General features: G+C 41.4%; 1 protein-coding gene across 1 annotated transcript; it reads right to left on the reverse strand.

The window, feature by feature from the left end:
- Positions 1 to 1,655: 1,655 nt before the first annotated feature.
- On the reverse strand, positions 1,656 to 20,867 carry gabrd (gamma-aminobutyric acid type A receptor subunit delta). The gene is made up of 9 exons (XM_036532637.1): positions 20,447 to 20,867; positions 7,720 to 7,835; positions 6,120 to 6,187; positions 5,618 to 5,838; positions 5,261 to 5,343; positions 4,798 to 4,935; positions 4,476 to 4,631; positions 3,798 to 4,009; positions 1,656 to 2,661 (listed from the first exon to the last, which is right to left on the reverse strand). The coding sequence occupies exons 1-9, from the start codon at positions 20,512 to 20,514 to the stop codon at positions 2,347 to 2,349; spliced, it is 1,377 nt and encodes a 458-aa protein (XP_036388530.1). The 5' UTR covers positions 20,515 to 20,867; the 3' UTR covers positions 1,656 to 2,346.
- Between the last annotated feature and the right edge of the window lie 595 nt (positions 20,868 to 21,462).

Below are 21,462 nucleotides of genomic sequence, written 5' to 3' on the forward strand. Positions count from 1 at the left end.
ATTGAATAAGGAGAACACTGCAGTATTGCAGCAACACACAAGTGTTACCTATAATATCATGGCCCATACAAAAATTAAATACATTGTGATATATTGAGAAATATGTTGTTCAGCCAAATAATATATTGCAAATTCATTTAAAATATATCAATTCAAAGCAGAAATACATTGCAATATACCAAAACTGCCAGAATTTACATATTTCCAATGTACTGGATGATCTTAAGAACGTTAACTCTAAAATATATCCTCAATATATCATTTTTTGTACAGGGGTTTTAATGAGGTTCTTATTTTTTCTTGTGAGCTGTTTATGTTCGAGGATTCCAATTTTAGCTACTTAGTCCTATACTCTTGTAATAAGGTTTTGCTTCCTTGCCAGGACAGAATAAAGAGCCCATCTCTCTTAAGCACAGGAAGGGGATCTGTATGCAAGTGCTAGTGCTGCAGTCACAGTCCACTTTACAGGAGTTAATCAGCTCTTTGGTGACCCACTCAGTCTCCTCTCACGGTCCATTCAGCCCCTCTGTCATCATTCTCCTCTCTCCAAAAAGTACACCTCTCTCTCGCCAGCAGCGGCGTCGTCCTGCGATGACGCATGCTCTTTTTCCTATTCTCCGAGCGATCACTGAAACAATCTCTGCCTTGCGCTGCTAAGCATGCATGCCGGTGGGACTTACGGAAAGGATGCCGCGGCCCTAGTTCCTTGACCCGGCGTCTCTTAGCTGTGCGGTTCCTCTCAGTCCAGCCAGATTGACTGCAGGCGTTGAGTTTACAGAACGGTTTGGGTTAGTGGCACTCTGGGACAAGGAGCGTGGCCACTCTTGTGATTCATGTGGCCTGTCTGTGCAGGGGGCAGAGAATCTGGCTTTTAAAGAGCACCCCCCCACCCACCTCGCCTGGTGGGACCCCGGAGTGTGGGGCCCTTCGTAAAGAGCGTTATGAGGTGGGCTAAGGAAATACAGGGGACAACGTCAGGGACCTGCAGGTCCTCATGCGGAGGGTTTGTCACCGCGGATGAATGGCTGCAGATAAAGGTCCCCGCCACAGAGGAGACGTCTCGATCACAATCCATCATGATGTCATCTTTCAGGGCCGAGAACAAAGTTATCTCCCGCGGAGGAGCCAGCTGGCGATGGACCTTTTCAAAGAGTATCAGGGCTCTTCCCTTACCCACCCAAGGCCCGTCCCAGGCAAGCAGTGCTGGCAGTGATAAGGGCCTCTGGCCTTCACAACATCCCTCCACCAAAACATGGGAAAAGCATTCAAACACAAAACCAGTGAAGATTTCAAACTTGTGATAATGGGACGCCTGGTTGTATTGCATGACATCTGAACTTTACTGCCTCGTGTCAAACTGAAGCTCACTGTTTGCTCCAATTTGCTATGCAATGATCTCATAATGTGGCCAGGTCAATAAAACAGAAATTGACCTGTGACATAAAAGGTTATGGACCTAGCAAAGCTGGCCATTCATAGTCTACATACCAGTATTCATTTATGAAGACTGTTAAAAGGAAACCTTTAAAGTTTGATCATTCTGATTTTTTTCTTAATTTTTTTTTTCCTAATTACAGCACGCATGAACTCAAAAATGGAGCAAGAAGAAGCCTGTGGAAGATTAATGTGAGAGAGATACACACAGGTATTGAGGGAACTGCTTTTAATAATCTAGAGACAGGCAGGACTGGTAGGAAGTGATAAGAAGCCCCACGTATAAAATCAAAATAAAGTGAACAGAAAAGGCGGAGGAGTTAAAAGAGGAGAAAAAAACGGTGGGGGATTGTGCGCTGGGAGGAAAGAACTAGGAGGGGTAACAGCCATGCAGACTAACGTACATTATTTTGATCATTCGGCATTTGGCAGCTCTACTTTTGTTGCGCTCGTTTTTTGAAGGTAACTTTCTCACATCTTCAAACATACAGAACAATGCTAAAAACGACAGTGTGTTTTTTTTCCCTCTTGTTTGCCTTCACCATTCTTTAACAAGGCAGACTGCCGTCCTCACCGCTGGAGGAGTAAAGGCTGTCCAAGACTGACTGAGATGAGATTATGGGATGTAGGAGTCAGAGGGAGGGGTCAGGTGACCCACGCTGTCCAATGAGTGCTGAGAGTTCACTTCACATTCCAGGGCTGCTGTTCCCCAGCCATTACATGACATTTTACAGTATAGAGATTGTGTCTATCCCTTTAGAGATTTCTGAATCGTTTTATATCTCAAAGCTTGCTTCAGGGACAGGTGCCCTGTAAATAAGTCAAGGAATTTGACTGCTACAGTTGTTCCAAATCGTCTGTGTGCACACATCCCCAGTGGAAAAGTGCCACCCGTGCGGTCCCCAGGTCCGCTCACATGGTGTACGCCACCCAGTAGATGACGTTGACGGCCGCAAAGGCTGCTGGGAAGACGGCCCTGGCGTAGATGTCGATGGTGTCGGCGTCAATGGGCTTGAAGACGGACTTGAGGCTGCTCTTCTTCTCCTCGCTCCCCTCCGCCGCCTTCTTGCCTTTGGTCTTCCCGTTCTCCACCTCCTCGGACTCGCCGGAGGCCTGGGCAGACCTCTGCGCCCGGCCCTGTCGATTGGAGACCATCAGGCCCTGGTTCATGCCCGCCACCGAGAGGGAGAACAGGACCATGGCCTGCTTCCCGTTTTTCACGATGGACTGCGAACACAAAACACCGGCCTACGTTACCCCTACAGACGTGGCATCTGATTGTTCGTGCATGTGAATAGCACCAGGATTATAGCCTAGCACCTCCACTCTTAGGTCAATTTACCCCAGTCCAGCAGGTTTCTTTTCCACCCAAGCACTAAGTGCTTCATTCAGTTAAATACAGCCATTATTCAACCAATATAACCCTGCTTGTCTGCTTTAGGTCAGTTAGGGAATAGAACAGCAGCACAGAATGAAGCTGAGAGGAAGGCACTGATGACATTCAGGTGACATTGTGGTATTCTATTGTTGCATCACCCGGAATATGTACACTCGTTATCACTCAAATTAAATACACAGAAAATGCAGTGTTCACATTTTCAAGTTTTTTCCAGCTATGCAGGTTTTGCATGAACCGGCAACAAATGGTGGGTAACAACATTATTAAAAGCAATTTTCCATTCAATTCGCTTTTGCCTCTCAACACACAGATGCTTTACAGAAAACAACCGGTTGGAAATATTCATACCCACACAATAAGCATGACCCCAAGGGAGGATAGAATGAATAAATTTTCGCTTGGTTCGGAGAGATTAATTTGTTTTGTGCAATCTATTGTAACCAATTTAGGAGATTATATATTTTGTTTCTTGTTTTGGAGTGGTTCTCTATGTAATTCGCAGAATGTTTTGATATGCACAAATAAATCTAATATGTTTGCGTTAATTCTACCACTTATGGTCTAAAGTACTTAGAAACTACAGGGTATTTCTGTTACACATGCTTGTGCTTGTGTATGCTTGTGTGTATATATATATATATATATGTATGTATGTGTGTGTGTGTGTATATGTATATATATATATATATGCACCTAGAATCTACAGGGTACTTCTGTTACACATGCTTATACTTTTATGTATATATGTATGTTTCTGTGTATACATATATATATAAAAGCATACAAGCTTACATGTATACATAAAACTATACGCATGTGTAACAGAAATACCCTGTAGATTCTAAGTAGTAGCTCTAAATAGTATATATTATACTACTATACTGATACAGTAATTATGGAACTAGACGTTTATATATTTATGAAACGCTCCTCCTAAAATCAGTATACTGACTGGTTTCCCCACCTCTGAGCTCAGCTTGTTGGCTTTGATCTTGGCCCTCTGCTTGCGGTTGTAGTCAGCGTTGTAGTGGGCGAAGGCGTACTCCACCAGGGCGGCAAACACAAACACGTAGCAGATCCAGAAGTACACATCCAGGGCTTTGATGGCAGACGCTCGGGGGAGGGACGAACGGGCACTGACCATCAGGGTCGTCATGGTCAGGACCGTGGTGATTCCTGGGAAAACAACACATTTTATTACATTACATTACGTTCATTTATCAGAGCAGCTTCCAGCACAATACAACAGATGTGTGTCCATTAAATTAAACAAACATCAGCGTCAGAAATGGCTAAGAACATTCCCAGACTAGTGAGTGTGAGCATAACACTGTTCAAGCCCTACCACAAGTTAACCAGACAGCCTAGAACTTAAGGGCGGCCAAGTACACACACTACCATACATCAGTCACCAGATCACAGAACCCAAACCACATTGCAATACTACACTATATACTACTAGAGTCTGGAAACGAATCTGTTCTAACAGGTCCGTTCTATGTCCACCACGGAAACATATCGAATGGTAGACAGGACTTGCTCATGTCAATTTAAATGACTTAATTTGTTTTATTTAACTGTATGAGAACTGTAACTGCCACTGTGCAAATTCTACACTCAATCTCAACACTCTAATGCTAACCTAGTGATACCCTTGCAGGCACAGCTGATTGGCTGATCCAAAAGGACACCCAGGACATAGCAACCAATAGGATGGAAGGCATGTAGGACTGAATGATGTAGACGCCCCGATTCCGTCTCAACTGGAAGCGCAGGCTCAGCCGGGGAAAGCGTCCAGCTGTTTTAGCGAAAGAAGAGAGAAGGTCTTCACATCTCGTACCGGCATAGCCGACAAGGCACCAGCATAAAAGTACATATTTCTGTTCATTCACTCCAAGTGTAACAAATGAAGATGCTTTGCATTCACTCTGATCCCAGCACCCCAAAAAACAGCCTGGGCTCACCAGATTTGAAGTTCATAGTGTCTGTGACAAATCGGTAGTCTGTGATGGTGAACTGGGACAGCTCCAGCTTGTCCAGCCCGTGGATATGCGCCTGGCTCTCGGACCAGTGGTACACAATGTCCTCCGAGGAGTAGCCATCTGGAACAGGCGCACAGGGACAACCGGATGGAGCCGTCATGACCCTGAATTCACTGTTGCTTTTTCTCCCATCTCCCCCCCCACCATTTACAGCACACACACTGACAAGAATAGTTTCGCTGAAACAGTTCCCCCCCCCCCCTTCTGCGTTCCTTTATGATGGCGGTTATATCTTTTGCCATCTTTAATGACTCTGATGGATTGCTTCACTCCCCAAAGGCACTTATTGTGAATCAACTGGTACAGGAGAATTGCAGGTGGTTGTCGTTTTTCTCTTTTTTTTTTCTTTCTCCAGAGGACCCTGGGAGCACAGGTCAGGACTTACAGCTCTCCAGGTCCAACATGCACTCCTGTTCATCCATAGGATATTTGGTCAGGTCCATGTCACAGGCCACTGTTGAGGTGATTCTGCAAAGCAAGAAGTGTAGAGGTAAAGGACTTTTTAAAAAGTATTTTTAAAAGTAAAAGTAATATTTAATTAAAAGCTTTTGATGCACATGCTAAAAACAAACAAATGCTGTTCAGTAACAGCAGGGTGCATAATTCCAGGTGCTTAACTGATGACATCCCACTCATCCCACCACGCCTACTATGACGCTGTGTCAGATGTGAGACCTAATCTCTGTCTCCTCTAACTCGTGACTGTATACAGCACGTAGACTGTGACTCCCCCCGGCCTCACCGGCTGCTGTAGAGGATGACTCCGTCCGGCTGCAGCCGAATGAGCTTGTTCTCCACGGTCACATCGTGGAACCAGGCTGACTTGGCGTTGACAATGAAGGTGTCCGGCAGCCACAGCTTATCCACGAAGCGGCTGTCCAGCCCCAACGTCTTGTTGGTGTGGTTGTAAGACAGGCGGTCGTCCCTCCAACTCTGCCGCAGGAACACGGTCATGGTGTACTCCTGCCAGTCACAGGGACACACGCATGGAACCCAGTGACATCACAAGCAGGTGGAGGTAATGGCATCACAGACAGGAGTTATATCCAGCCAATGTTTTTGCTGATGTTCAAGCATATAAACTGCTTTTAATCTGTAAGTATTTGGGGATATTTAAACCAATGAAAATGTTTAACAGTAATATTATGTTCCCACAGTTTTGACACATGCATTTATGGAAAGGTGAAAAACATGAAAGCTTGGTAAGCATCCCAGCAACAGAGCATGTAAAAGCTTGACATTACCATGTTAGCCTCTGAGATGTGATCGATGCTGGCTACTTCAATAGCCATAGCTACATTCACTGGAGGGCCTGCAGAAAAACAAATGAGACCAAAAAAACAGACAACCCCACCCCCTTCTCAACCCTACCCCCACCCACTCACCATACACCAGAAGAAGCACATTACAATGAACACATGAGATGTTCCATCAAACGAAGTGATGTTATGCCCCCCAAAAAATGGATATTTTCCCTGTGCTATTAAATGTTCATCAGGGAAGGAGGAAAGCGCATCTCGTGTGAGTGCGTTTTTGGTAGAGGCTTTACGTTTCCATGACAACATGCCATCTGACAGCAGAAAAGCATCTCCTCATCCAGAATTTCTGTTAACATGGAAAATTTCGGAATTTATTTATGAATCAGATGTCCCTTTTCCGTGGTAGCCAGCATAATGCCTGTAAGAAGCATGTCTGAATGTTCACTTTCAACGTGGAGGCACTCGAAAGCTCCAGGGGAAAGGTGACCTCTCGTGAGCCGGCTCCATACGGCAGGCCATCTTTCTATGCGTGCAGAGGGGGGACGTGACCAGAGCTGCGGCAGAAAAACCCTAAAGATTAAGGCCTCATTACTGACAGGATCCGTCTCATTTCCCGGAGTGGGCAGACTAGGTCATGTTGTTTTGCGGAGAGAGCTGCACGTGTCAGGCCGCTGCCATCGACCCCCGCTTCCGAGGGCTTTTAATACCCACGTGAAAATGTCATGGGTTTGAGCTGAGGAGATGGGATATCATGATCACTTTAGAGGGGAAGGGCAAATGGGATCGCTAATCTACAACCGCCGCTGACCTCAGATGCCTCAGAACATGTCAACATGCCGAGATTTCCCCAAGGGCAACGCGGGGGGGGTTGGGGGGGTTCGCCGGGGGATGCTACGGTCCTTAGCGTGTCGGGTTAAAGGTGGAACGCCAAGGATCGTGTGAACAACGGCCTTACTCCTAACATATTTAAACCCTGCCCCCCTCGGCCGTGCCCAGCCCGTTCCGGCCCATGCAATTTGCACCTACTCCGAGCTGAGTTAAGCTGTGAGGTTGAGAAATCTAAAGCTGTGGTCATTGGATGTTTTGCATTTGGCAGCCATTCTTAACAACATTTTCTCAAAACGCGCAGTTAAACGTATGGTGCTTCCCTTTGACATTCCTCTGATGCTACCCCATTTGTGCTAACTGATGCTAACTGATGTTGCTGGCTCCTACCATTGCCCTACAGCACATTATAATAAATCCTCTCATTCGTGGTGTAATAAAAGCTACACAAACATTATTTCCAAGATCTTTTATTTTTTTACATTCTTAAACTGGGTCATCTACTATGCTTTGATGATAGCAGTTATACCACGCATGGAGAAATGTAAATATATGACGAGAATATGAATTTATAAATCAGATTCAACACCTTTTTCAAAGGGGCATATTTTACAAGGCAAAATATTAAACCTACATTGTATTAAAATCAGACACCAGGGGCTGTTCTCCTACTCGGTGGAGAAGTTTATGTTAAGAATGACTGGAAATGCGCGGGGATGAACTGCAATCCAATGATACAAGCGATAGATCTCATACTCACCTCCTATCCCAGGGCGAAAATTGCGTGCATACCCCTTCATTAAATCATCCAGATTAGGTAACCAGGATATTTCAATGTCTGTACCTACATAGTCCCCAATGTCACTCATCATCGCCCTGAGGGAACAGAGACAGAAGGCTTGATATCTGGGGGACATCATGCAGGCAGGAAGCAGAAATACTGAGGAAACCACATTAAAATTCCTTTATAATCATTTCAGCCCAGGTTCACTCTGAATGCTGTGTGCTTTGCCCTTAACATTTCAGAGGAAACTTTAAGCAAGCGTTTTGCTTCACATTGCTATGATTCTTACACGGCATTACTGCATCAATGAAAAATGTTGTGCAAGACACAAAACAACGTAACTCTTTCTTAAAGGTTGTCCTCAAAGTTAAGGACAAAGTGCATTGGTTTTGTACAGTAGATTCTGAGTTTTAATACATAACAAAACAATTCAAATTATGACAGTTAAACGGTGATAAATCACATCCAATCATCCAGGTATTATGAACTAAAAAGGGGAAAGTGTTGTGTTGATCCAGGTTTTTGACAGAGCAGGGTAAACACAGTATCAGCAGACTTTTTATCAGCAGACATTATTTGGAACTTTGGTGCATAAAATTGACAAGAGAAACACACATTCAACCGTAATCAGCCCAGAAAAATATTGGAATACTCCACAATAACCTGAACATCAGTTGTCAGAATGGGGTCAGATAACCCCCTGCATAAATCCATCCAAAAGAGAACAAATTGAATTAAGGCAATATTTAGATGCATAAATATTATCTGGCTACTCACTCAAACTGTAACTGACTGGTTGAAAATAGTTACACATTTTAAATTCAAGGTGTATCATTTTATCATTAACATCTGTAATATTCTACATTGAACATTTGCTGTGTTGAAATAAGGTCACAGGAGGGGAAATTAGGATACTAATGGCAGGACTATTCTAAAATAAACAGATCTAATCTGATCTAAACTGCTGTAATCTAAATTGGAACATTTTCCAGGCATTTTCATTAGACATATTTAGCTGAAATATTAATGTACATTTGAGGGATTTCAAAGGGTCTCTGCTGTAAAAAATTGTTATGGGGGGGAAAAAAAACTCAAATGAGGCGACTGAGCTTTTACATACTGCGTTCACTGTCAATGTAGGTGTGCTGTGTTCTCCTCAAAAGGGCACAGGCACAGACAGAAATGCAAAGACACCACAAGGGGGCAGTGTCACCTGGCCGATGAGGCTCAGGCCTGACTGATGGTGAGTGGTGCTTGGCAGACAAAAAGGGTGCAGAGGGTTTGCACACCAGGTTTCAGCTTCACGCAGGGCTGCCTGGGAGGAAAGTGGCCAAGGTTCACATCCAGCTCTCATCTTCTATCACCTACTCGTTCAGCACCGATGGCACAGACACTCAGAAGCACTGCGTCCAGAGCAAACAAGATGTAGAGGCACATTTACAGCTCTGAGTTACTGCTGGGGTTTGCATACTTTGTAGCTATCTCGTTGAACTGAAGCAGCTACGATATTTTGCGTATGGCTGCATGCCGGCTGGGATGTGAATGCATTCAAGAAAGGTACTGAGCATTCCAGTAATGCTGCTTGTAACAAGATGTAGATGGAAGCCACCCTGCATGTTTAATCGATGAGGCTTGAACCTATAAACCTACACCACTACACCTCCTTTGTCTAGTTAACACCTGAAAAGATTGCATTTGGATCAGTCTACAGGTACTGGTGCATTCTGTGTACCCATGCAACACTGGCTCACTTGTAACAGACACACAGATGAGAATTGGCAGGAAAGCATTTCCAACATAACAGACATTTACATGCAAACTCTGCCTGCCAAACCCTCCATCAGAATGAGCGAATCTCTCTGTGCATTGGCGGTGTCCTCCAATGTAAAGAGCATTGTATTGCTACAGGAACAAATACTGGAGGATGACAGGACCACATCTATAGTTGCAACTGCATGGCTGGTTGCCCTTTTCTACAAATAACTCCAGGTTAATTTTTTTGTGAACACTAATTTTCACTTTTCACCCTGTGCAAACTGTTCCGTGTGTCTGTACCAAATGCACATTTCATACATTAGGCAATCCCTGTGTATTGCACTTAACATAAGCATATCTTGCTGTCCATGTTTAACCAGCATGCAATTTCCCTTTAAATTAGTTACCTAAGAAATTAGCGTTAGGGGTGTATGACATTTATTTTAAATGGAATCATTTCTTTGCTTTGATTTTTCCGGAGTTGGAAAAACGATTATCATAAATCAACATATTTCACAATTCAAAACCAAAATTGAACTAATTCTGGATTTCAATAAAGTACGCTCACTTTTAATTTTGCAATTTAAATTAAGTCTCAAGGTCTTGTGATATTTTTGTCATGAATTTTCTGTCAACACCTCAAGTAATGGGCATCTCTCTCTCTCTCAGTTCTTCTCCCTCTCACACCCTCTCACTCACTTTCTGTCTTGCGTGTTTGTGTTTCTGTTTCTGTTATAAATTGACCTGTTTCTTTATATTTCTGACAGAGTGTGAGCATGGATCCAAAAGTGTGTAGGTACTCAGAATTCAGATTAGCAGTCCTATTATAATTAGGAATCGCAGGATGTCAGCTGACATCCAACTTTGATCCTCACAAATATCTATAATACCACATAATCTCTACATAGCTGCGGATGAAACCATGCCAGTACCACATCTGCAGTTCCTCATGGAATTCACATCCCTGTGATACACTAGTGCTGTTTGATGTAATGTAATGTAAAATGTAAAAAAAGGTTGTGTGTAATTAAACCAACCTTGATCATTATGAAAAGCTACTCATTTTGTTAAATCAGAAATTGAATCAAAGGGTAATCCAAAGTACCAATTTAGCTTTTAGATAACATTCATGGCAGAGACATGTAAACAATGTCACGCACATCTTAAAGGCAATTCTGACACGATCCTTACAAATATTTTACATCACATTTACATTTACACAATGTAAAGTGAGTGTCACTGATTAAAAGTGATGGACTTTGTATAAATAATCATATAACTAAGTCCACTGTTACTCCTGTTGCCAAAGGGAAATTTCCCTAAAAAACAGTGCATTTCCCCTCAAATAATGTAATAGTGTAATATAAAAGTCATAATTTTTCACTCAAACTGGTGCTGGTAATGGCATTGTATACACATCAAGGCAAAGATCTCTGCAGAATCACAGAATCAGCTTCCTTTGTTTTAAAAGAGAACAGTGTGATTTAAAAAGAGTGATTATATAGTTTTGTATATATCATATATATTAGAATACTTGTTGCATTCAGAGCTAATTTTAGAACGCTCCTATCTGTAATGACCTCTGCAAACTTGAAGCTCCATTTCTTTCCAAGTAGAAATTATCTGGATTACTATGAGTGTCTCATAGCCATTACAAACATTTAACATTCATCATAAATTTAGGTATAATATATGCGGCCATGAAAACAGCTGTACTGCAGATGCAGACAAATTAATATAACCAGTTGGGAAGTTGTATGTAAGGCCTTCTTATCTTAAATTATTAAAGTAATGTTTCATGTATAATGGCAAATCCAATAAATTTCACTAAGTTAAAAGAATACCCATTGGTATGCATTTGCGTCAGAGACAATATTATATCAATATTACATCAGATTGCGTGTTGCTCGAGCGCATCCCTGCAACCACACATTTCATATAAACATGCAATGCACTTCTGGATATGAACAACATCCTCTGTCTCTTTTCCCTTCTGGCTTAAGAGAATTGATGTGCAGGAAAAAGATAATGGAGCACATTCTCTGATTGGCCAAGAGGGATTTCATAAATGCTTCTTCATTCCTGTTCTCAAACCCTCTAAAAACAGTTCAAAGCTAATTTTCCTCCCTATCCTTCTGCTATTAGTCTCTTATTTCTGGCCATTAGCATGACCTCATGAGGCCTTGTTTCACTAACTGTCTATTTATGAGCATATGCAGCAGGTGAAAGACAGGAGAAGACTAAGGAAAGAGAAGGAAAAAATCTTTCTTTAGATGTACCCGTCACCCTGAAGTATCTGGCACTTGCGTTACAAGCTTAATTAGGTTCATACAATAAAATTTGCCTTATACCTGGTGAAATAAAAGGCCCTTGGTTTGCCAAGCCCGGCCTTGCTGGAATTCCGAAGTAAATCCAAAGTGCGATGGGCCTGAAAATGGCTAATTAAATCAACGGCGAAATGAACATCAAAGCCGCATGAAAATGCCAAAGCTACACAGGAAAGGTAGTGCACTTTGAAATCAGCACTAATTTGGGCTTTTTCAGCCCTGATTTTTTTTTTTGTAAAACCAACCTGGCCTTGGTCACTCAGCAGCATTTGAAACCGCTCTTCAAGCTGAGTGCCTTGCGTAAAAGCACTTTGACCAAATAAAACAGCAAGCCAATGTGGCGCATATCCTCTCATTCCATTAAATCGCCTAGCCCGTAGCAATAGCCCGGTGTGTCCACACAGCCACGCAATGGTATGCTGTCATTTACCACAAACACGCTGTGTGCATTAAGACACGGAGACACACGTGGGGTCGTACCTACAACGCGCCTAGGAATGAGAAGACCGATGAGAGCACGGCACGCATTGAAAGGACTGGACACTGTATTTGAAATTCTCAAGGGGAGCAACCTGAAAATGCGCGGCAAAACCCACAAGTGTGGTGATGACACATGCAAATTCAAGCAGCCTCCATGTCACTGCGCACTGTATTCTAGGGACTTGTTACGAATACTCATTTCAATAGTGCTATCAGTTTCCACTCAGATAAAGGAGGTCCTTACCTGTGATTGCTCTTTAAAAAAAACTGAAAACTGAACAGAACCGAAAAAATCCACTGCCGTGGATCACATCCAACCGTCCACTGATGCGGGACTTTATTGTGCTATATCTCATTCAAATCTGTCACTAAAGCAATTTAGGCATATGACATGGTTTGAGTAGGTGAGGTAGGTGAGATTTCTTTATTTCTATGCAGAGTACGATTAATACCATCATTGCATGGGCTAAATGAAAGAAAGAGGTAAGGATGGAGGGGTGAGAAGACAAAACAAGTGAAAACAAGTAGACATGGGCCCACAGCGGTGGCAAAGCACTTCCTGTGTATTAATCTGTTAGTAATGAATCAGTTGTCCCAGAGTAAAGCTGCAGTACGACAGAGTGGTTTACTGTTTTATGGATGATACCTCTCTGTTGCACCCTAAATAGCACGCTGTGAACAGAACCATGTTGGATAAAGCCCGGGCCTGTGATGGTAAATATTAATGTGCTCAATGTCACCATGAATGGGTAACTTGCAGCCCCTACATGTGGAGTGAAAGGTGTTGGGAAGTCATATAGTTTTGGGAAGTCATATCGTGTCTGATGCACGCTAACATAAAAACAAACCTGATTTTTGCATTCATCCAAGTCAAGCTTTGGCAAAATTGCAATATTTGTGGTTTCCTTTATTCTTCTGATACCGCAGCTAGCATGTACATTGAATTTGTTTGAACAAGAGTCATTTTCTTTGAGAGGTCAGCTCAGTCTAAGATAACAGAATAAATAAGAGTGCAACATCTTTTATTTGTTTGCTGGATCCCATTCATAAACAAACCCTGTTAAAGGAACTGCTATCTGTTCTTCATTAGCGGTTTTTGCATTTAAAGTATTGCCTGTGTTTTACCATGGTGTTTTCAGTCAGTGAACTCCTGAGGTGGAGCTGAAGATTTATTTACAGTATTTTATCCTGTGAGTGTGTGTACAATCTCATTTCCCCTCTACCTCAGTAAACACAACCATGACTTGGGTCCTGCTGTTCTCCGTGTCATGCGCCATGTCCTGATACTGAATGTTTATGCTGTAAGTCAGCGGTTCTTAAACTGGGGGGACGCGACCCCCTCGGGCGAGATGATTTTCTGTCTGAATGTATTAAACAAAATTTTTTTTTTTATATTAAAGTTTTTAAAATTTAAATCTATCATTGTATTATTCAGTGGCCTGGATGCACAATTGAGAGTGTTTCCATACTATTCCTCCGAGAGAAAGAAATGGACCGGGTGCTCTGTCTACGCAAACTCAAATCTTTCCCACTTTATTAAAGAAAACAAAAACAAGTTGAATGCTTGAGCTGCTGGCCAGCTAAGATGAAAAGATGGACCGGTGGCTCCAGAAAAAGCCAGTGAAAAGGTCAGAAGAACCATCTACAACTGGGTCTACTGTTCCTACACAAGCATCCTCAGCTGGGATGGGCCTACATAAAACCAGTGACAATAAGAAAGAGCCTTCCACTAAGCATCGGTACTATCAGAAAGAATATATACGATACGGCTTCATCTGCCAAGTCAAAAATGAAATGGACCACCCACAATGTGTGCTTTGTGGTATTGTTCTGGCTAATGAGAGTTTAAAACCAGTCAAAATGAAGAGGCATCTTGAAACCAGACATCCCAATCTAACCCGTACAGTTTCTTTCAGTGACCTCTAATATTTATATAGCATGAAACATGAAATATGCAGCACCACAATGCTCTCTTCTTCAGCATCTGCTTTTCTTTCTATAATTGTCACTCCTCAGTGGTCTGGAGATCAGGTGTCAATATTTGTCAAGATGTAGATGGTGCATCAACATCTCAATAAAACCAGAGTGTGAAGGAGGGCCTTCCCCACCTCTCCCTACGAGTTAACTGTGTTGATCATTGGTTAATTGGTCACATGTGTGTGACTTGTTTGGGGAGCCAGCCTATTGGCTAACAAGTCACACCTGAGTAATTGAATGTTGACTGAATACAGGTGTGGCTGGAGAGCAGGAGGGAAGGCTGGTTTTGTCCCTGCCTTTGGCTGGGCTGGTTTCTTCATCTTTGTTGTTTGGTTTTAAAAAATAAATTATTGTTTCTTTTAACATTTGGTTCTTTTTTGCTTGTTTTTGGTAGAAGTGTCAGCCAGCTTCTCTAAACAGAGCAACCTCTCTCAATCCATATACTAACTCTGTGTGTCTATGTGGCATTTGTAGCTGGATAGCTGTACATTTTTTTCATACTGAATTCAGATGAAAAGGCAATTATGCTTCTTGGTCCCAGGTGGTTCTCTGACAAAATGACACAGTTTGGCCTAAATACAATGGCTTTTCTTCAACTCCAAGAGCAGAGGTTAGAGATCCCTTGTAATATTAGATCCTGATCTCTGGTTCCTTGTGTAAAACATCTCCAGAACAGCTATTTTTCACCTCAGAAACACTGCCAAGCTACAATGCTTACCATTTTGTATGCAGCCAGACACTTCTATGTCTCCATCCTGAAGGTTTGATTATCACGTCTTCCTGCCTGGCCATCCAAAGTCTATTTTGTCCACATTCTGGAATGTCAAGACCACTTCTCCCCTGCCCTAGCTTCTCCTTGCTGGCTTCTCATTAAATACTGAGCAGACTTCCAAATTCTGTCCCTTACCTTACAATCCCCTAAATGAGCTGTCTCTGTTATGGCTCAACAAGCTCATTATTCCATATTATCCATCCTAAATCCTTACAGTCTCAGGCAGCTGCCTGCCTTATCCTCCCCAAATAAAAGAAGAAAATTGTGGCAGAGCCTTTGGCTTCAGGTTGCTTAAATTACAGAGTGACCTGCCTCATCATATGTGTGAATATTTATATCAAGAGTAAAACCAACACCTCTTTAGCATTTCTTATTTAACTATCACCACTGAATTATCAAACATTGGGTGGCCTTTCTCTTTGTTGTTCTCTTTGTGGCCTTTCAATGTTGTTCTGTTCGAGATCCAACATCAGCTTTAAAAGCAATCATCACAGAGCTTTACTCCATAGAAACGCAAGACAATATTCAGCAATCTTCCATGGATGAAGGACCATGAATGATGTGGGAAGAAATTTGCTTTCTTCTGTAACTTGAATGCCTAATTAATTTTTTTTTAATTGCTTTGAGTTTTCTTTCTTTCATTCTCTGGTTTATCAAAAGACACAGTAAAATGGGTTTGCTCAACACCACTGTGTGCAGTGAAACCAAATACCAGCACAGGAATATCATAAACTATACTTCATAATATTTAACAATATAGTGTGATATCAGGACATATATTTGTTTTCAGACCAATGCAGCTTAACTATATGTCATTGTTTTTAATAACAGGATAGATTTACATGTTTGTCATTGTATCATTTCTTCTCAAATTCCATTTTATTTCATGTTGTCTCTGTTACAGATCATATCACATCTCTGTACTGCACTCTGTAAAACACTAAATAACAACTTTAAGGACAATTCCTTGTAAATCTGATGGATTTATTGGACTTAGTTAAATGTAACACATATATTAAAAATATAATAAATAATCCTACAACATTGTGCTGTTAAACACTGCTAGTCATTCCAAAAACGTCTACTGTGAATGTACACCATATGAACAGAAATGACACAATGCGGTGTCATTTTATTTTTGCCTAAATTGCAAATTAATTGAAATCACTGAAATCATGTTTATACTGCAATACCTGCTTACAATATTAACTGTCCCAAAATTAAAATCAGTAAAAATCAGCTGCTGAAGAAAATGTTAAAAATACGCAGGCCAAAATGTACATAATATGCACTTCCCGTTATAACAAATGTATCAGAGTTCTATTCAATCTAATCTAGAACATCAATAATTTCATATTGTATATAACAGTACTTGGAAAGTGGCATGTCTCCACTGTTTTCAAAGTTAATGAAATCAATGCTGAATAGAACACAGACTGAATGTGGAATTCAAACACAAAAGTGGAGTAGGAAAGACATCACCATCGTAACTGACTTACAAGCAGCTTAACAATGTTGTAATGAAGTAAAATATCTTACTAATTTACTTTTTTTGCATTTTCACCCTTTTTCACACAAATTTGCTAATTGCCAGTTGTAACTCTTAAGCTTGTGTCACCATCATAAGCTCAGTACTTGTGCAGGAGCACAGGGTGAGGGAAATGCAGTTCCTTGGATATGGCCGCACACTAGCGTGGGTATTTTTCACACTACAACTACCACAATGCACTACAATGCAGTGGGCGCTCACTGGAGGATGGGCGCTATTCCACTGATGTTATTCAAGCTCACAGGCACCTGAGAAGTCACAGGGTGCCAAGAGAGTGGTGTGACAAGGGGAACCCCTGGCCAACCTACCTACCCCCATCCCCAGGGAAATAAAGCCAATTTGTTCTGCTGTTGTGGGCTCCCTGTCCTCGTTTTCCTTTTTACAGTTTTATGTTGTTGATGTCCAACTGTTATTTTTTCCAGAATGTAAGGGTATGAACTGGAATTCTTTCTAAGGCAGTGCTCCTGTCACAGGTTCCTTTCATTGATTTCTTTGATGTTTGAATACCTGAGCTAACTGCAGAGTTTTCTACTTATTTTGTCATGTTCCTTGAACAGTATAGGAAAAGGCTGACTACACTTGACACCTATTTACATAAATACAACGTTAAACAGATATGAATAATGCATATTATCGTGTAGTGCTAGTTCAAGCTGTCAGTTTGTATTTTTACTGTTGTTGTTGGGGGAAAAAAATCATTTGGTGAACTGCCTATCCTCAGGACCTACATTAGCTGTAGCTTTTGTTTTTGAACTAGCTATCAACTTGTCTCACAATTTTACTACTTTCTTATCATTTTTTAAATTATTTACAATAGTCGAAACCATTTATCTTGAGATCCACCACAAATTTTCCTGAGATTAGTTTTTACATTGCAGTGCCTTCATTAGTAGAACATTTCAGCTGTTCAGTTGTTATTGGTCATGCAAGCACTAATATGCAGTTCACCATTTTCTATTCTGTTTAATACTTCTGAAATAGCTCTTATTTATATTTCTAATTACTTTTAAAAGCCTTTACATAACTAATCTAAATTTTTAGGTTTCCTCTTATACCTCGTCAAAAAATAAATTACTTTGCAAAGAATGACTTGTGAATGTACTGTATTTATCATGCAGATTGAGCGTAATACAAGTGCAGTGGAGAATATCATACCCTTTTCAGTGACTGTAGCCACTCAGAAAAACAAATTCTGTCTCATACTGCTGGAGAAGGGTTGTAATAAATGAGAATGCTAGCTTAGAGCAAGTTTGTACTGAAGAAGGTAAAGATCAAATGTTGGAGACCAGATGGTCTTGTGATAACATCTATTTTCTCTCTATGTTTAAGCAACACAGGAAATACAGAGGTTACCAGAAATCCAAATGCCTATAGCATAAAGGGTCAGCGGTCAGAGTCTGTGCAGATCCACTAATCCTTATATTACCTGGATGACCTGCATGCAGGCACAGACCAAGAGTTTAGCCTTTCAGATGATTTAAAGATCAGTGATCGTCTGCGCAGCTTGTTACCAAATGGCATAGACACACCAAGTATGTGCTTTGATTCTGAAATGCTGAGAATGATTTTAAAAATGGACTCCAGGGAAAGTGTTTAGGTGGGTGTAACAAGAACTCACTATTGATATGCTGGTCAGTGGGCCTTAAGGCAGATGTATACTGTAAATGCTTGGTACAACCAACTGCACATTTTCCCTGGGTCATACATTTTCATAGAATCACAGCAACTGCTGGAATGATGTATTTAATCATGTTTCTTTTTAAGAGACAGGCCCAAAGTCTGGTCATACACAAAATCCAGAGACAAGCAGAGAGTAGACTCTTGTCAGAAGCGGAAGTCATTGTTTGGATCCATTTAATGTAAAATTGAAAGGACTGTGTTTTAATTTTGTTGCCTTTCTATGTGTTTTACAACGTTCTGGTAGATGTCAACATTACATTCAGAGTTACAGTGTGGTCATGGGAGGCTCTTGGCTCCAACCTCCAGCCAAGTCATACTACTTAAGAAATGGCAGCATGTCTTTTTCGAACTCACTAGCGGAGAGGAGATGAAGTAAAGGCTCTTCAGTGGACAGGTGTCCTATTCAGGGGGCAGTCCTTAATCCAAAACTGCTATGAGCAACCACATCAGAGCCAAGAGTCAGCTCCATGAGCCCTCTGTGTTCCAGGGTTTGTCTTTGAGCACAAAAAACACTACACTAATGAAAATATGCCCCCAAAATTGAACTCTAACCTCCCAAAAGGTAAATATGTTGTAGTTAAACTCCATGACTCTCTCATCCAGAGGATCTTATTTAACGTACAATATCTGTTACTAATTTATACAGGTGGATATTTGCTGAGGCAGTGCACATTGAAAACCTTGCCTGGGGGCACAGCAGCAGTGCTGTACCAGGAATCCAATGCACCCTTTGGGTTACAAGCCCTGCTCCTTGCCATTATACCACACTGCTGCCACTGCTGAGTAATGCTGTGAGAAGTTCTATGTTACATTAAAAATGATTGTTGAAAATGATTTTTGATTAGTTTAATTAAATGCTGCTTAGTACTGAACTCAGCAATACAAACCCTGAACTCTATATTTCTATCTTGTCATTGGGGTCATATATATAGGCCCTGGCCTGACAGTTTCTAACACCTTATACAGTGTAATCACACTTTCTCAAAAGCCAACAGGTATGTACAGGCCTCCTAAAACCAAGAAATTATACCAACTTGGGGAATGTAGACATACAAACAATACATCTTTGATATATTCTAAGTACTGGATAAATTTGTACTGTGTCGTGTAGTTTAAGAATGAGAGCTCGTGTTATGTTACAGTTAAAATGTTACCGGGGGAAACAAGCTATTTACACCGTTTGGTCATCTTAAATTCATCTAAATATTCAATTTGAGTTAACGATGCCGTCACTGAAAAAAGCAAACCTTTATTCTATGTAAACACCATTTTTTCTAGATTATTTTCGTTCAAAGGAGCTAAATTCGGTTAAGCATTTAACTCTGAAATTCAGTTTAGACTTTTCAAACGCTGTTTGTTAATCCTTTAAGGTTCTTTAAACTTCAAATGACCTACTAATGCAAATCGTTTGCATAAAAAACATGTGCTCTCCAGAGGCACGTATATTGGACTATCAGAATTCAATCGTCCTCCCAAATTGGCAGTGGAAAAAAGTTGCGTTCGGGGCATCGCAGCCTTCATTGTTATTTCTAACCCACAATTTCGTTTCTGCCATTTCATATTAATCCAGTGTAAATATGGAAAAAATAAAAGTTTGGAGGCATGTAAAGTCTTACCAAAACGTATTATGATCGATGAGAAGAGTATCATTTCTAACCGCAGTTATTTTTTAGGCGTTTTGTTTTTCATTCATTGATGGTGAAACTAAAAATTCGAGAAGAAATGTATTTTGCATATAGCTTTTAACTCAGTATGTGATTGTAGCGGCAGATGCTACTGTTTTGACGTAAATCCTGAACTGAACTCAAAGCTTAATCCGAAGTAATTGCTCAAACGATTTAAATGGTAACAGTGAAAATGTCATTGAGCGCAGGAATAATGCTTATATGATTCTGAAAAAGAGAACATTGCAGCAACGATTGACCTAAAAACTACACGTCCATCATTAATCAAGTGGGTTACAGCACGTCTTCCTGCTGTAGCCTAGGTGAGGAATTAGTCGATGAATGAATGAGTTCACGAACAACACGCACTTAACATCTTCTTTACGAAATTTCACCGTAATGTTGTTTCATTGTAAACGCATGCCTTTCATATCTGCTGCGTAACTAATTTAAGTCCTAAAACAGGAGAGGAAAGAAAACAATAAAACTGCTACTGTACCTGGTGAATTTGCTCCGTTCGATAGACAGGAGTAACAGGGCTGGCAAAATCAAAGTGAATATCTCCATCTCTAAAGCCGCGTAAAGTTTTCCAGAGGTGAACGAGATCAGGTAGGAGGTCACAGCAGCGACGCCGCCGCGGTCCCGTCCCGCTGGAAACGAGCAGCTGCGAGCGGGCACCGCTTTTGCCTTCCCATGTTCCGCTCCGCCGCCGCCTCCTTGTCCTGCTCCGCGCAATTGATGCTCAAAGTGAACTCGGGCGCAGTGGAGTTGACTGATGCGCTCTCGCCACTCTCTCGCGTACAGCCCACTCGCAGCACTGACTCCTCCGGCATCAAGAGAATAAGCACTTTTCAGCCCACGCTACCGTACGTCCCTTGCTCAGAGCGACGTCAGGTTTCTCGGTCCACACGTGGAACCCGAGAGTGCTCATGTCAGTATGCAGTACGCTTTAAACTGCAATTCCTTCTCCGCCTCACATGAAATTACTGTGTAAGGTTGCAAGTGTTTCTAAAAAAATGTATAAACTGTGAAAAGCGTTCACTGTGGAAACACTTTTTTTTGTAATATTAGACTACAGCCAAAGGATGCCATAGAATTTCCGTAGAAGAATTCCATAGAATTTAAACTGTTCAAGGGGTCGATTCAATCGCAGTGCCACTACTACCAGAAGAGTGATTACTTCAGATCAATAACGAATTTGCAGGTTCAGTCCAGCGTGAAAGTATAATTTGATATACTATTTCTTAATAGCGTGTATACCTTTTTCATGATTTTAAATCAATCATAATACATCAATGCAGACACAGACCGTGAAAGCGATAATGTCAGCTTGAGACATGGTCATTTGAAGTCTGACATTTCTCATAAAAAAATGCTAACTGGCAATGATCCCTAAACGACCTAGTTTATTCTAAGGTGAGCAAGTAGTACTGATATTCATGAGACCACATATTTCAACCTTTTGAAAAGTATCGTGACAAGACAGCGTAGGCTACTATGGCTTTAACCAGTAAG

The sequence above is a fragment of the Megalops cyprinoides genome, chromosome 7, assembly GCF_013368585.1.
Source record: "Megalops cyprinoides isolate fMegCyp1 chromosome 7, fMegCyp1.pri, whole genome shotgun sequence".
In the NCBI taxonomy this organism is placed as follows: domain Eukaryota; kingdom Metazoa; phylum Chordata; class Actinopteri; order Elopiformes; family Megalopidae; genus Megalops; species Megalops cyprinoides.

Bases quoted from the DNA above. Each gene is read 5' to 3' on its own strand.
- gabrd (XM_036532637.1), bottom strand. From the start codon at position 20,514: ATGGAGATATTCACTTTGATTTTGCCAGCCCTGTTACTCCTGTCTATC. The intron at 4,936-5,260 runs GTAAGTCCTGAC...CGCCTGTTCCAG, and splicing joins CATGTTGGACCTGGAGAGCT to ATGGCTACTCCTCGGAGGAC. The intron at 4,632-4,797 runs GTGAGCCCAGGC...TCGCTAAAACAG, and splicing joins CACTATGAACTTCAAATCTG to CTGGACGCTTTCCCCGGCTG.